The 16,457-nt window shown below is 40.3% G+C and overlaps 1 protein-coding gene across 1 annotated transcript in view; it reads left to right on the top strand.

Moving 5' to 3' along the window:
• LOC148863397 (O-fucosyltransferase family protein) overlaps window positions 1-15,748 on the top strand; it is a 38,260-nt gene extending 22,512 nt beyond the window's left edge. The window contains exons 3-10 of the mRNA XM_088980555.1: window positions 1,202-1,272; window positions 1,357-1,445; window positions 1,581-1,824; window positions 11,760-11,872; window positions 11,957-12,047; window positions 12,142-12,270; window positions 12,724-13,274; window positions 14,878-15,748. Of these exons, the coding sequence (XP_088836681.1) occupies window positions 1,202-1,272; window positions 1,357-1,445; window positions 1,581-1,824; window positions 11,760-11,872; window positions 11,957-12,047; window positions 12,142-12,270; window positions 12,724-13,274; window positions 14,878-15,343 (1,754 nt within the window). The 3' untranslated portion in view covers window positions 15,344-15,748. The remainder of the gene's footprint in view (window positions 1-1,201; window positions 1,273-1,356; window positions 1,446-1,580; window positions 1,825-11,759; window positions 11,873-11,956; window positions 12,048-12,141; window positions 12,271-12,723; window positions 13,275-14,877) is intronic.
• The last annotated feature ends 709 nt before the right edge of the window (window positions 15,749-16,457 follow it).

Raw genomic sequence — 16,457 nt, 5'->3', positions numbered from 1 at the left:
GGTGAACCATATCAAGATAGCAAGCCAATCATCCAGTGACTGAATCCCCTTCATTCTTTTAGGAAAAGATAAAAAAAAAACTTCAATGATTTTAACAAAATATTGGGAAGTTTTAATGATATTCTAAAATTTAAATCCTAAATGTATAGTTTATCAATTAAACTTGAATTCTTGCCAATATATTGACAATGAATCAGAGATGTTAGGAAAAGAAATATTCTTGGGATATTTTATATTACCCCTAGTAAAATGGGGAGATTTTTCCAAATCTTGTTGATATTTTAAACCATGTTCATAACCAATCAGCTTTTTTTTTTTTTTGTTTCTTTTTTCAAACCCCAAAGTTTACTCTTGGTGGAGGGGAAGCTGCCATGTATTTTATCAATCATAAAAAAAAGGTCTATGAAGGGTGGGGGGATGTAAATACCTTTCCCCTCTGAAAACCTATACGAGGAGGATACCTTGAAAAACTATAGGACATATATAAATATACACCAAAAGAAATTCTCAATAAAATAAAAAAGAAAATTATCTATCCAAATAAAAGGGATACATGTAGCATCTTCTCTATACAAGGGGAAGACGGGATACCCTGAATACTCCAAAGATGATGCTTCCAATACCAAAGAGACCAAGGCACCTCCAAATCCCCATTAGCGGTTTTGCATAAAACTTGAGAATCAGAATAAACTTCCAACCATTGAATGCCTAGAGACCTGGCCAACTCAAGGCCATCTATCAATGCCAACACTTCAGCATACAAGTTGCAATGGAACCCATAAAACCTGGCAAAAGCAGCGACAAATTTATTCCCATCACCATGAATAATATCCCCACTACCACTTGGCCTTGGATTGCCATGAGAAAAACCATAAATATTTAGCTTATACCAGCCCTTCTTAACCAATAAACTCTGATGTGACTTTTCTCTACTGGCCTACTGGGTTATACATGCACAAAGGGTCGCTTGTGTATGTCCATCCACCCATTTAAGCGGGTTTCATTTTAGTGCAGGTTGATGATGCTTATGTAACAACCTTGAGGTCTGGAGTTCAGTCCGAAGTCCCAATTATATACAAAGCACAGATGAAAGATTTGAATAAAAAAAGAACAAAAGAAAAACTATATGCTGCCAGTTAGTATGTTTCGTTTTTAACTTTTTATCTGAGTACTTAACTCCTAACTATACTATTTATTCCAGCTCCAGGATTACAAACCAATGGCTTTATCTTTGTGCGCATACTAGGAGGTTTCCATGAAATCAGGAATTCGGTGAGAATCTCATTGTGTTACTCCTTGTTAACTATTGGGTATCTCATGTTTGCTGAGAAGTGTTTGATCTTCATGGTCCTTCAGATTTGTGATGTTGTTGTGGTTGCTCGGCTTCTGAATGCTACCTTAGTTATTCCTGAGATTCAATCAACCACGAGTAGCAAGGGAATCAGGTTCTTGTCTTCCTTTACTGTGTCCTTTCCTGAATAGATATCACAATTTCTGCTATTATTATAAGTTTATGTTTGAAAGTTATTAATAATAATTGTACACTTGAATCATTTATAAATTATAATCCCATTGTGCAGTTCTAATTTCAAGAGCTTTGCCTACCTTTACAATGAAGACCAATTCACAGCCGCATTAGTGAAGGATGTTAAAGTTGTGAAAACCCTGCCTAAAAATCTCAAAACAGCAAGAAGGAAAAAAGAGATACCTGTGTTTAGGGTTCCTCACTCAGCTTCTCCAGATTTCTATCTCCACAATATTCTCCCAGTACTAAAACGGCATTTAGTGATTGAACTTGTTGTGTCGGATGGTGGTTGCTTGCAGGTATTGATTATTGATTTGTTTGTGGTCAAAGCTTATTTTGAAAGATTCATGCTTCATGTCTCAATTGTAGTTACAGTTAACATTTTGGTAATGAACTGGAGGTGACTTGACTTCATTTGGTTCTGTCAGGTTCAGCTGGAAGGTCACACTGATGTTGGCTTTCTACTGAGAATTGTATTCATTGGCTAATGATTTGGCTTTTTGATCAATTTTAGCAAATGATTTTTTATGAGTAACAGTATTGTTAGTTAATGGTTTGTTCTGATTCTTTACAGCCTTCTGTTCACGTGGAGTAGCCCCTTTATTGTTCTATGTTCTTGGGTGCCACCATGAAGTGATTGCTGAAAAATTTGTATTTCAGGCTTGACTCACCTAAAAGAAGTCAAACAAATTGAAAATCAAGATATCATTGCTGTCTCTTCTTGAATATGGAATGATGGCTTATCTAGATGTCATATTGCAAAGAAAATAGAAAGGATAGGCATTTTATGTTTAATTGGTATGTTTGAGTTTATTAGGTTTTTTCGATGAATGGGCTGAAGGAAGTGCAAATATTTAATCTTGATTTTGAGTCTCTGATGTAGGACTAATAGAACTCCTAAAGTGTGAGCTTGTCTAATAGGAGGGTTGTGTGAGGTTGGATGCTGGCATTAAAACTTATGCCAAACTCTTATGATCATGGATCTTGATTTGTATTTTTGTACTGGCCAACCCCATATAGTTTGGACAAGGCTTAAATGATGGTGATATAGGACTAATGGTTTTAATATCATGCTTTTGATACCAAACTGATGTCGGACAGCCATGACCAAGGGTGACTCTAGGAAGGAATTAATTAGCTAGAATAAGGTTTAGGGATGACTTTAGAATTGAAAATAGAGATCAATTAGATTGGACAAAGCTTAAATGATGGTGATATAGGACTAATGGTTCTGATATCAAATTGATGTAGGATTGCATGCTTTTGATACCAAACTGATATAGGACAGCTATGACCAAGGGTGACTCTAGGAAGGAATTAATTAGCTAGACTAAGGTTTAGGGATGACTTTAAAATTGAAAGTAGAGCTCAATTAGATTGGGAAAGGTCTTGGGCTTAACTACAAGAATTGCAATTTCAGATGGAGTAATTGAGCAAAGGTTATTGCATGAAACAAATATATCAGAGAACCACTAATTTGGATTTATGCTAGAAAAGTTTAGAAAGACGAAGAGAGATCTCCATATGGTGTTCATTGATATAGAGAAACTATATGATAGAGTCCCCAGGGAGATTACGTGGTGGGTCTTGGAAAAGAGAGGAGTCCCCAACAGGTATAAACCTAAATATGGATATGTATGAGGGTGTAATAACTAATGTTAGAACACTTGTGGGAGAGGCATCGGATTTTATAGTTTTGATGGGTCTTCGCCAAGGTTCTCTTGGCCCTTATTTATTTTTACTGATCATAGATGAATTTACTAAACAGATTGGAGGAGGTCCCATGGTGGATGTTGTTTGCTGATTACATTGTTTTAATGGATGAAACTAATGAAGGATTAAATGCAAAATTAAGTTTATGGACCAATACCCTAGAAACAAGTGGTTTTATAAATAAGTAGAACTATAACAGAATATATGATATGTAATTTTAATAATAATAGGAGTGCAAATGAGGATACACTTAGATTTAGGATTGGAGATCAAGAGATAATGCAATGTGACCTTTTCCGGGTACCTTGGTTTGATAATTCATAACAAGGGAGAGATTGAGGAGGATGTTGCCCATAGAAATAGAAGGGGGATGGGCAAAATGGAGGGGGTGCCTGAAATCTTATGTGAAGCTAGTCTGGATTCTCAGGGAACTTAACACTGTTGCTGACAGCTTAGCCAAATCTGGAGCCCATGGAGTATCTTTGTTTTCTGATACTTCTTTGCCTCCATAGTTATGTTCCTGCCTTCTAAGGTTCTTGTACACTGTTAACTTTTCTCAGTTAACTTTTAATAAAACTCAGTTAACCTTTCTCAATAAAAAGGCCAGCTATGTTGTATCTTGTATGAAGTAGAATGCTGGGCAGTCGAGAAACAACATATCTGAACAATGAGTGGCAGAAATGCATATACTAAGATGGATGAGTGGAAAAATTAGAAAGGATAGGGTCTGAAATGAAGCCTATGAGTAGCTCCAATAGGTGATAAGGGAGAGAAAGTAGACTAAGATGGTTTGTCACATGCAAAGAAGACCACCAACAGCACTTGTTAGAAGAAGATTTGACACCAATCAAATGTAAGTTGACTTCTGGTGCAGTGATGCTGCTGTCCTAGGCTGCTGCAAACAATCAAAACATGGCCACACTTATTTGAGAGACTCTTAGTCTTAACAGTAGGGATGCATGGAAACATGGGAAAAATGACCGGTTTTGTTTGTCCATTGGAGCCTGAGCATGACTGCAAAGCAATCACAACATGACCACACTTATTTGAGACTCTTAATCTTCACATTATGGACACATGGAAACATGGGATAAATGGTGAATTTGGTTGGTCCATTGGAGCCTGAGGATCATTGCAGCAAAATTGAACTTGAAGGACATTGTCTTTATATGAGTCGTGTCTTAATTGATATTAAGGAAATGTCTTTTGTTTGCTTCACATAATTATCTCTAATATTTTATTTCATCTTGGTATCGGGTATATGTTATAATCTTATTTGGGCATTCAATGCAAATCTTTAACATCATTTTGAAGTGATGAATTCTTATCATAAGGCTCTTTGTCATGAAATGGCCTTGCACTCAGCACACCCATATCTTGGGTGGTGAGTGCTTGACTTGAAATCACAAGAAGCTAGCTGGAGCTCAAAAGGAGTCTTGAAGTTCCTATTCCCCACGTCTGGGAAGCTGCATTTATAGTTCTTGACTGAATAGTTACTAATGCAGTTAGGGTGATCTTCGTGCATTCTTGAAAAGAAAATTGCTTTTTGTTCTCTCTTTCGAACCCTGTAGGGAGAGAGAGAGAGAGAGAGAGAGAGAGAAAGGTATGGGAGAGGAGAGGAAGTACAAGCTGGCGGGGAAATGGAGATTGGAGTTGTTCATTGAAGCCAAATCTTTCCTGTTTGAGTAGGGAAGGACAAAGGGGAAGGCCCTCTTGAAAATCAAAGAAGGGAGCATGGCGTCGATTCTCCTACCAGAGGAGGCCTGTGTGTGGTTGAAAGGTTTTGTAGATGGAACTGTAAATTCCTTATGGGAAGAAGGTTGGAGAAACTCGTGGACCTGTGAGAACAAGAGGTTCGAATCTATGCTAAAAAGGAATGGAAAAGGGTGGTTCATAATGGTTACTGAACTCTTTGGTAATAACAAAAAGCAAGTGTTGTGTATTCCAGAAGGCCTGAAGCGGAGAGGGTGGGCTTCTTTCGCTTCTAATCTCCAGGCTTTTCTCTTGGAGGTCGAAGGTAGAGTAGAAGAGGCCCCTGGTTCGAAGGTTTGTTCTGTCTTGTGTAATCAGGTGCCCTGCTCTAAGCTTTACCCTGAAGTTTTGGTGTCCAGCTCGACTGTCCTCTGACGATTGGCTTTGGAAGAAGGGAGTGGGAGCTGGGAGAAGAGGGTGGTCCTAGTGGCAGAAAGGGTGATAGAAGATTGGACGAAAGTTTTAGAAGTATTAGCAGAGAGGTTGGGATTAGATGAAGATGTAATGTTGCTGCCTTTTGCTAAAAAGAAAGCTATACTGGATATTGGAGATAAGAAACTGTTCTTCAGTACTTTCCTTGTAGAAGGAAGTTTGATTCTGGTCTAGAATTGGGCTCCAGATTGCAACGAAGTTGAACCCAGAATTGACAGCCTTTTGATTAAACTTCTCGGTCTTCCCTTCAACCTTTGGAATGATCATATATTGAGGAAAATTATTAGAGCGTTGGGTGGAGTTCTGTTGGAGGCTAACTTAAGAAACTTGAGAGCAGTGGAACTTAAGGTTGCTGGGATCAAACCGGAGAACTTGCCGCAGACCTTCGAAGTTCTTTCAGAAGGTGCTTGGTACAAGGTCTAGTTAGCTTCAGAAGATGAAGCCTTGCTTTGGGGAAGACGACTAGAGGTTGAAGGAACTGATGAGCTCACAGGGTGGTGTACACGTGGCCTTCAGGGGTTGGCGGGAAAGCCTGTTGTGTGTGGGCGAAATACAGAGGAAGGGGAACAGCCGTAGGGGTGCCCTAAGTCTCGAAACCTTCCTTTTAAGGCTTCTTTTTCAATTTTTTTTGAAGAGGGGTTGTTTAAAGAGGGTGGCCCGTCCTATGCTGATGTAGCTAAGTTGGGAAAGAGCCGTTTGTGCTCTAAGTCTCTCTCTGAACTGGCTTTAAGGAAGGTCGGGTCGGTCGGGTCAGTGGTTGAGCCTACACTCGGTTTTAAAAGCCCACGTGACAACTTAAGTCATCGTGTGGGGCGGGGCAGGCTTGGGGCGATGATAGATGGCAACTTTTATCTATCATCATCTAAGTCTCGCCCTCTCGACTGTGGAGGGGCGAAGTCAGTGAGCAAGGTAGAAGGACGCCGGCCTCTGTGCTGGGTCCGACGGGCAGCCGACGACGCGCAAATTCTTAGCATTCCTGATCGCCCGAACCCGCGCTATTCGAGAGGCAGACCAAAAGAGAAGGAAGAGGCTGATCAAGTTTGGTTAAGCTGCGGTTCAGATTTTGATTATGATGAAAGTTTAGAAGCCTGTGGGAGTTTAGGCAGTGCAACAGATGAAGCTTTATCTAAAGGTCAGAACAGGGATACTTTTAGCCTGGACTGCTTGTTCTTAGGGGATTCGGTGGGGGAAGGAAAGGAGGAGGGGGAGGAGCGGGTGTTTGATCTTAACCCAATTCTAGCTGAGCCCCCCCTAGTTCTAGTGCTTTGCAAGAGGCCGAAAAGGAGGTAGCTCGAGTTTTCTCAGAGTGGAACAAGGGTACCTCACAGAGAGGTACATACTTGGGTACAGAAAGGGGTCATTGTGTTGATACAGCGACAGGGATTTTCCTCCCTCATCTCTGGGAGACGATGTGCTCTAATTTCTCAAAAAAGAAAGTGACTACCTCTCCTTCGCCTTTTCTCTCTCCTCACTTCTCTACCTTAGGTAAATCCCTCAACTCTATCAATACAGTTTTGGATACTGATGAGCGCTCTGTATCTCTTGTTCCAGATTCTCTTCCCAACCAAGAGTCGGAAGCCCTTGGTCTGAAAGCCACAGTGAGTCTACAAGGGGGGGAAGTGGGTGAGGAAACTTGCAGAGAGACAATTATTTGGGAAATCTTAGAAAGCCTCTTGAGTGAAGTGGAAAGGAAGGATTTGCAGAGAGGGAGCCTGAGGGGACAGACAGGGCTGTAGTTGGAGGTAATGTGAGAAGGAACAAGAAGCTGCTTAGGAGTGAGGAGAGTGCTTCTTTAGAAAAAGAGGAAACTAATGGGGAAGAGTCAATTGCAGAGTTTGTGAAAAAGTTGGGGTGCAAGCTGAAGAACCCGAATGATCTAAAAGCCTACATGCAAAGTAAAGAGGACAGCAGGATGAAGTTTAGAAAGCTGAGTGAAGTGGGGAGGTTAAAAAAAGATATTGAGGGGGACAAGAAGTTTGAAGTGAAAGGGATTAGAAGAAAAGGGTCTAAATAGATCTTGGAGGAGTTAGAGTTAAGGCTTATAGTTCTCAATGAGAATCCTAAGTTGGAATGTGAGGGGGTTGGGCAGCATTAGGAAGAGAGAAACAATCAAAGAGGTAATTAAGAAATTTAATCCGGATGTGGTTATGCTTCAGGAGTCCAAAAGAATGGACTTTGATTGCAAATGGGCAAGGAGTGTATGGAGTTCTATAGGTATTAAGTGGGTGGCTGCTCCTTCGTGGGGTTCCTCGGGAGGGATTATGACCCTGTGGAAAGAAGAGATTCTCTTAGGTGTGAAGGAGCTAATTGGAGATCACCCTATCTTCCTAAAGTTCAAACAGGTGGCCGATGGATATGAACAGGTACCAACAAATGTGTATGGCTCCAATGACTATAGGCAGAGGGAGAAATTATGGGAAGAATTGAGTGACACTAGAGGCCTCTAGGATGGACCCTGGTGTGTGGGAGGGGATTTTAATGTAGTGAGATTTATGGAGGAAACCAACAACCCCAGACAGAGAGTGACAACAAGTATGAGGAAGTTCAACCAATTTGTGGACTCTTTTAATCTCAAAGAACTTCATTTCCTAAATAATAACTTCACTTGGTCCAACCTTCAATCACGACCAATTTGCTCTAAGTTGGATAGATTTTTGTTCTCAACAGATTGGGAGGAACATTGGGGCAATATTACTTCTAGGGCTCTTCCTAGACTTACTTCAGACCACTGGCCAATAGTTTTGGTCAAGGAGGAAATAAGAGGAGTAGGGCCTACCCCTTTCAAGTTTGAAAATATGTGGTTGACTCATCCGGGTTTCACTGAGAAAATCAGAGAGTGGTGGGAGCAAGCTAATCTGGTAGTTGATTGGGAGGGAATGAGGTTCCACAAAAAACTCCAATACTTAAAATCTCAATTAAAGGAGTGGAATAGGCTGGAGTTTGGAAGATTAGAAGAGAGAAAGCAAGTTCTGGTGGAGCAAATCGAGGACTTGGACCTGAAGGAAGAGAGAGGCCCCTTTGGAGAGGAAGAAAGGAAGTTGAGATGGGTTTTAAGGAGGTAGATGGAGGACATCCTGATTAAGGAGGAAATCATTTGGAGGCAAAAATCTAGGTGTAAGTGGCTAAAGGAGGGAGACAGAAACACAAGGTTTTTCCATTCAGTGGCAAATGGAAGGAGAAAGAAGAATTACATCTCTAATTTGGAAGTTGATGGAGCAGTTTTATCTCACCCGGTTGAAATTGCAGAGGCCCTAGTAAACCACTTCAAATCTATTTTTAGAAGGCCTATGAATGAGAGAGTGTGGTTGGAGGGTTTGGATAGGCCGACTCTAAGTGCAAAGAAGAGAGAGTGGTTAGAAAAAAGGTTCGATATGGAGGAGGTAAAGGAAGCAGTTTTCTCTATGGATAGGACAAAAGCTTCGGGTCCAGATGGGTTCACAATGGCCTTTTACCAGGATTGTTGGGATATTTTGGAGAATGATCTTTCATCGGTTTTTGAGGAGTTCCACAGGAGGGGTGTAATAAACCCGGGCTTGAACTCAACTTTCATTGCCTTAGTCCCAAAGAAGAAAGATGCTTCTCAACCAAAAGATTTTAGACCTATTAGTCTGGTGACTAGCTTGTACAAAATCATTGCAAAGGTGCTGTCTCTCAGGATAAAGAAGGTGCTCCCCTCTATTATTGCACCCAACCAAAGTGCTTTTGTGGAGGGAAGACAGATCACCGATCAGATTCTCATTGCAAATGAGAGCTTGGAGAGCTTTAGAAAGTCAAAGAAGAAGGGAGTGGTTTGCAAATTGGATTTGGAGAAGGCTTTCGACTTGGTTGATTGGTCGTTCTTGATGGAGGTGTTGAGGAGTTTTGGTTTTGGTGACAGGTGGTGCAAGTGGATCTGAGGCTGTGTTAGGACTTTCCATTATTCTATCCTGGTGAACGAGACTGTGGTTGACTTCTTTCCGGCGTTGAGAGGTCTAAGACAAGGAGATCCTCTTTCCCCTTTTCTTTTCACCCTTATTGTTGATGTGTTTGGGCGATTGATCCATAGAACAGTCTCGAGGAATCTGATAATAGGGTGGAGAGTAGGAAGGGAGGAGGTTCCTTTAACTCTTCTATAGTTTGCAGATGATACTATCCTTTTCTGTGAAGGAGGGAACCTCAGTTGGATCCGGAATCTAAAGTTGACAATACAACTTTTTGAGCAGATATCTAACTTCAAGGTAAACTTTGACAAGAGTTGTGTGGCGGGAGTGAATGTGAACGAAAGAGACCTAAGGGAATCTGCAGATGAGCTAGGTTGTGCTATTACGGATTGGCCCTTGACTTATTTGGGCCTCCCTTTAGGAGATAATCCTAAGAGTGTTAGCTTTTGGGCTCCGGTAGTTGAGAGGTTTGAGAAGAGGCTAGCGGCCTGAAAGAGGAGTTATCTTTCTTTAGGTGGAAGAGTATCTCTCATTAGATCTACCCTAGCTAACCTTCCTGTTTACTTTCTGTCAATGTTTAAGATCCCCTCAAGGGTTTCAAATCTTTTGGAAAAATTAATAAGGAACTTTCTCTGGGAGCCTAGAGAGAAGAGAGATCATAGGGTGAGTTGGGAGGTCGTCTCTAGGTGTAAAAAACTAGGAGGTATTGGGATTGGTAATTTCAAGAAAAGGAGCATGGCTCTTCTGGGGAAGTGCTTGTGGAGGTTCTCTTTGGAAAGGGATAAATTGTGGACTAAGATTGTGGCTAGCATTCATGGGCTAGAAGACAATGGCTGGGATCCTGGAATCTTGGCAAGGGCTTCAGCTGCTTCTCCTTGGAAATCCATCCACAATCTGCTTCCAGTTTTCTCCCCTTGGATCAGGTATGGTCTAAACTCTGGTAACCGAATAAAATTCTTGGGAACATCTTTGGGTCGGGGATTTTCCTCTGAAAGACAAGTTTCCTTCCTTGTATGCTCTTTCAAACTTGAAAAATGAACCCATTTCTTCTTTCTTAGTCCCTTCAGCTTCCACTTCGGGCTTTGGTTGGAACCTTGGTCTGTGTAGGGCAATTAGGGATACAGACTTGGATAGCTTGGTAGCTCTGCTAGCCTCCCTTGAGGGTGTCTTCCTAAACCCTGCTAAGGAAAACACCAGATTTTGGACCCTTTCTAGTTTTGGTACCTTTTCTTGTGCTTTTTTCTTTGAAACCTAAACTCAGCCTCCTACCCCCCTGGGGTTGTCCTTTCCAGTTAAGGAAATTTGGAGCAGACCTATTCCTCCTCGGGTGGGGTTTTTTTGTTGGGAAAATTTCCTGGAAAGAATCAACACTTTAGACTTACTCCAAAGAAAGAGACCCAACTATTGTCTACTTCCTAATAGATGTGCTCTTTATAAAGCTGATGGGGAATCTGGCTACCACCTCATGGTCTCTTGTAAGGTTGCTAAAACTGTTTGGGAGTGGGTTTTCTCCCGTTTTGGGTGTTCTTGGTATCCTCCGGAGACTGTCCAAGGTTTGTTTTCTCCTTCTTTTTTCAGTTGGCCTAAGAAGCGAGGGAAGACTATGTGGAGGTGTATTAGGGCAGCGGTTTGCTGGTCTTTGTGGGAAGAAAGAAACTCTCGCATATTTTCTGACAAGGAAAAAACATTGGAAGATTTGTTAGATCGAATCCTTTTAAGAGCGGTCCACTGGCTAAAATCTTTGGATTTGTTTTCAGATTGTCCTATGGATGACTTGCTAAGAAATTGGAAAGAAATTGCTTCCACTGCTAGATGCAAGACGACTCTTTGTCCGTTTTGGTCCCCTCCCCCCTCGGGCTTTATAAAGCTGAATTTTGATGGCAGCAGTGTAAGGAATCCAGGGCCCTCTGGGATTGGAGGAGTCTTCAGGAATGAGGAAGGGATTGTTACTGCTTTATTCTCTGGCCCTATTGGAGAAGGTGACTCTCTTAGGGCTGAGATCCTTGCAGCGCTTGAAGGAATTCGAAGAGCAAAATATTTAAATATTAGCCGTTTGATTCTGGAAGGTGACTCGAAGGTGGTGGTTAATTGGTTGAAGACAAAGGACAGTGGTTTGTGGAAATTTAACAATGAGAAAAAACAGTTCTTATGGCTGGGCAGGGATATTGTGATTCAGTACAGCTGGGTGAAGAGGAGTGCCAACTCATTTGCGGATGGGTTGGCCAAGCAAGGAGTGACTAGGGAGGCTGCTTTTTGGGCTAGTTTTTAATTTTCTTTGCATTCCCTATGTTTTCTGTTTTTGGGGAGCTAAGTTATTTTATCTCCCTTTGTATTCTTTTCCCTCTCTTCTCTTAATTTAATGAAGTTGATGTTATTGATAAAAAAAAGTGATGAATTCTTTTATTGAATATGATCAGGCCATTCTTCCACCCCATCTTGAAGAGCACCAGAGGCTGAGATGTAGAGTTGCTTTTCATGCTCTTAGGTTTCGACATGAGGTCCAAGAACTTGCAACTAAAATTCTAAATAGGTTATAAGATACACATTACCTTCTTACTAACTATCCTCTTATTCAATTAACTTTGTACCTTATTTCATATCTATGATTTTTCAGGATACGATTTTCTGGACGACCATATATAGCCTTTTATCCTGGGATTACTAGAGATGCCCTAGCATATCATGGTTGTTCTGAGCTCTTCCAGGTACGTAGTCTGGTCTTTCATGATATAATGGGAGTTCCCAGATCTGCAAAGCTTATTAGTTTCTGTTTTGTGTAAATTGTCTCATCTCCAACAGGACGTCCTTACTGAACTCATTCAGCATAGAAGGTCATGGATGATTAAACGTGGGATTGTCAAGGGGAACCTTTCCATTGATTCTGCCAAACAACGTCTTGATGGCTTATGTCCACTGATGCCGGAAGAGGTAAGCTGCTCTGGACTCCTGACAACGTAATTTGAGTGTTGAAGATGAGCCTTATAGCCTAAACTCTATGCATGTCCAGTCGGTTCATCAAGTTTGTACATATTGGTTCACATTGCTTGAATAGGCCATTGTCCAAAAATTCAACCAGTCAACTATGACCCCTTAAAGCTATGACTTTTGTCTCCTGGAAACAGAAGGTGATAGTCAGGATAAGGCAATGGGGTCCATAGTTTAGGTGGTCAGATGCTTTTTATTACTTGTTTTCTGGGCTACGCACCACCAAAATGGTGGATTCCTGGTTTAACCATCCAAACCACGGTTGCTGGGCCATGTTTTATGTTATAGTGGTTCAGTTAGCATCATTTTTCTTTTCTTTTTTGCAGAGAGCTTCATGTATCATATGGGTACTCACAGGTTGGCATGTAAACTATAATAAGTTTTTGCTTCCCACAGGTTGGCATTCTTCTTCGTGCATATGGGTATTCATCAGACACAATTATATATGTCTCTGGGGGAGAAGTATTTGGTGGCCAGAGGGTATTGATTCCTCTTCATGCCATGTTTGAAAATGTTGTTGACAGAACATCCCTAAGTACCATCAGTGAATTAAATAGAATTTATGGGCATGAGGTTAACCTGGTTAGCACTTCTCAGCCTGCCCCACCTATTGAAGAAGAAACAAAACTTGAAGCATGGAAAACCTCAGGTCCTCGTCCTCGGCCACTGCCACCACCTCCAGCCAGGCCTAAATATCCATACAACATTGAAGGCTGGTGGGGTTGGGTAGCTGAGAGTGATAATGAGCCTGAAAGTACAATTATGGAGTTGAGAATCAATGCTCATAAACTACTATGGGAAGCAGTTGATTATTTGATTTGTATTGAAGCTGATGTTTTCATCCCTGGATTTAATCGGGATGGCAGGGGACGTCCAAATTTTGCAAGCTTGGTAACAGGTCACAGGCTCTATCAGTCAGCTGCATCTAAAACATACAGACCTGACAGGTAAGTGCTCTTCTAGATCTTCACTAGTTTCAGATGATAGTTTTGAATAATGTCGATGGCAAAATTAGGAACTGATGAAAGAAATACAACAAAACAATTATTTATTTTTTTGAATTATTCAACAAAACTATTAATGTATGCTTTTGTTAAACTTACAAAAAAAGGGCCATGCATTAGCCTTAGCCCTGAAAAGCTTTACAAAGAGCCACCCCCTACACCCAAAACAGCTTACTAATTGAAAACAAACCCTTCCTTTTAAACAAGTTTAACTCATTCAACATCAATTCCCAATGCATTAGAAAAATTGCACACAAGTGTGAAGGGCCTTTCAACACTATAAAAAATTCTGTGATTCCTCTCCTTCCAAACTGAGCAGATCACTAAAGAATCATAATCCATAACCCTATTCCTTGGGAACCAATAGGACAAATGACCACGAGATGATTGAATACATTGTGGAAGGATAGACACACTCCACTATGATAAAACCAAGATTCATAGTATTGGAAACACAAGATGTATCGGTAAAGCAATTTTAAAAGATGTATTGGAAGATAGCCACACTCAACACGAGATGACTGAATACCTTATTCCTCCCACATGTAGCTTTTATTGCTAGCTTAATGGCATAGATAAATTCAACTTTGAATTTGAATATTGTTAAATGTAGCATTGAATAAAGGAGTTAGTTTAAGGAATACAGCATTTAATAGGAGTTATTAAGAGAGCGGGAGTACCATAATAAAAATTGGAATGAATCAGCTGATACATACATAGTATCAGCCTCCATCAGGTTTGTATCAGCCGATACAGATCCAAAACGACCCAATATGGGCCTGTATCAGGCTGATACAGACAAAAAGAAACGGAACTCTTGGTTTTGCTGCATTCCACGTATCAGGCTCCCACAGAAGCAATATGTATTGGCCAATATGGCCTGATACGTTACGAATTTTAAACCTTGGATAAAACAATTAAAAGGTAATGTAAAATTTAACTAGAAAAACACAAGTGAAATTTATCCTTCCAAAAAATGGAATTTAGGTCCATGTCAAAGTCCTTTACTTCCTCTTTCTTTTTCTGCAAATCCATTATTGCATTGTGATATGCATTACTCCATCGGGACATCCAATTTTTTCTTTCTGGGAGTTTGTCACATGATATCGGATGCGGGACCATCCTACTAGATGGTTTGGTCCGTCCTTTTTTTGGTTCTCTGTGGATATATTGACCTTGTTTTTTACCATTTTTGAATGACTAATTTGACCGCAAGGTTAGGATCATGCGGTCATAGTGAATTTAAGATTTCTTGATCTACTGGGTAAGCTCTTAATTTGGTCCAAATATACTCTCAAAATTGGCTTAGTTGTGGCAGTTGATCCTCTAAGCCATACTCTTGCTGTTTCCATTTTAACAGTAGGCTGGGACTGTGGACTTCACTGCATTGCATATATCATTCTGTAATAAACTAATAATATCTATATGTAACTTCTGGTCAGCCAATTATTATGTTCTTTGATAGAATACATGCCCAAATCATTTATTCAATTACTGTTGGCTAATATCAGGTAACTATTTTGCTCCACTGCTTTTGTGAACACAGAAAAGAAGTTGCCAAGCTTTTAGATGAAAACCGGGACCATCTATATCAGGCAAACCAAACCTGGTTGACATCAATACGCAAGCATCTCAACAAAACCTTATTTGACGGACTAACCGAGGCATCCACAAAATTGAAACCACTCTCTTTTCTCTCACATCCAGTCCCAGAATGTTCATGCTGGAGGCATGATAATTTAGAAGAATCAACTCATGGTGGAGATCTTTCAATTCACCAACTTCAGGTTGCCCTGGGAATAGAATATCGTTGCCCTTCTTGGATGGACAACAAAGTGGTTTCATTGTCACCAAAGGACAAGGCAACTGAGGAGGACCTTGATGAAGATATTGTGTCGGGAATGTTTTTTCGGCATGGCAATGGTGACCATGGAATTGGTGGGGGAGAAACAAATAACAAAGAAGAAACCCAAATGGAGGATCAAGAAGAACTTGATGGTGGAGAAAGATAATATCTTAAATGGGTTTCTCAAAGTGTCCATAAAAAAAAAAAAAAAAAGTAAGTTCCTATAGTGTTAGGCTTTGTTTGCAGCCATGTACATATGGATCGATTTCATTTCCTGGATCAAGAGCCTGGGAAGGTTGGAGATCGTCTGGGTTTTTGATTACAGCAGGTTAGAGAAAGCTGGGTCTAACTTTAGGCCAACCATTCAGTGACTGGGCTGCGGCGCATAGCATTTGCCCAAGTCTGCTCTGCCAAGTCAGGTCAGATAGATATAAAAGCTCTCTTCATTAGTATTGGGCTCTGTAACTTAGTCAAAATTTCTGTGGCCTAAGAAAGTTTTGTTGAATTTTCCATAATCAATTTTGTTGTAAGCTTAAATGCCTTTAATGGAAAACACAAATTTTAACCTCTACTTCCCAGTTCCCACGTAGAAGCTAGAAGGTGTAACTTCTATGATTTTTTTTTCTTTTTCTTTTTTTAAGTAAACATGGACAAGATCTAAAAGAACTGATGAATAGTCAAGATTCTTTCTGGAATAGACCAAGCTTTAACTGCTACATAAAATCATAACCAATAACCAAGAGGCGAGGGTTACTTTTTTATTTCATGAGCGGTTGCTTTTATTTAGGTAGGTTTCCTTGCATCATGGATTAAAAACAGTCATGTTGGGGTGCCATCATGTAATATATAAATAAAGTCTCAACACTTGTACAATTTATTTTTTGTGTTTGTTGAAGATGACATGGTATCATCATTGATACTTTGGGTTTCACTCCAGATCAGAGATAAGGTTGGGTGAATCTTGTTTTCAATCTTGTAAACCTCCACAGTAAAAGAATTAATTAAGTAGTCTCGATCTAATCATTTATGATTAACTAACTAAATCTACCACCACTTGCTACGAATTAAAATTAATCCACCTTTGGGAGATGTAGCTTATGGGGTTTCCACTTTCTGGACGCTCATTTGTTGGTAGATGGCGGCGACAGAGTTGGTCAATTGGAAAATAGGAAAGTGATTAATTCAAAGTTCTTTTTCGATTAACTATGGGTCTTACGGTAAATTGATTTTTTTATGGATATTTGTATTAACAAAACTGTTGGGTAAATCTAATAATTGCA

The sequence above is a fragment of the Nelumbo lutea genome, chromosome 3 (genome assembly GCF_056320005.1).
Source record: "Nelumbo lutea isolate HS-2025 chromosome 3, American lotus-T2T, whole genome shotgun sequence".
NCBI classification, from domain to species: domain Eukaryota; kingdom Viridiplantae; phylum Streptophyta; class Magnoliopsida; order Proteales; family Nelumbonaceae; genus Nelumbo; species Nelumbo lutea.
This window is presented reverse-complemented; position numbering and strand designations above follow the sequence as displayed.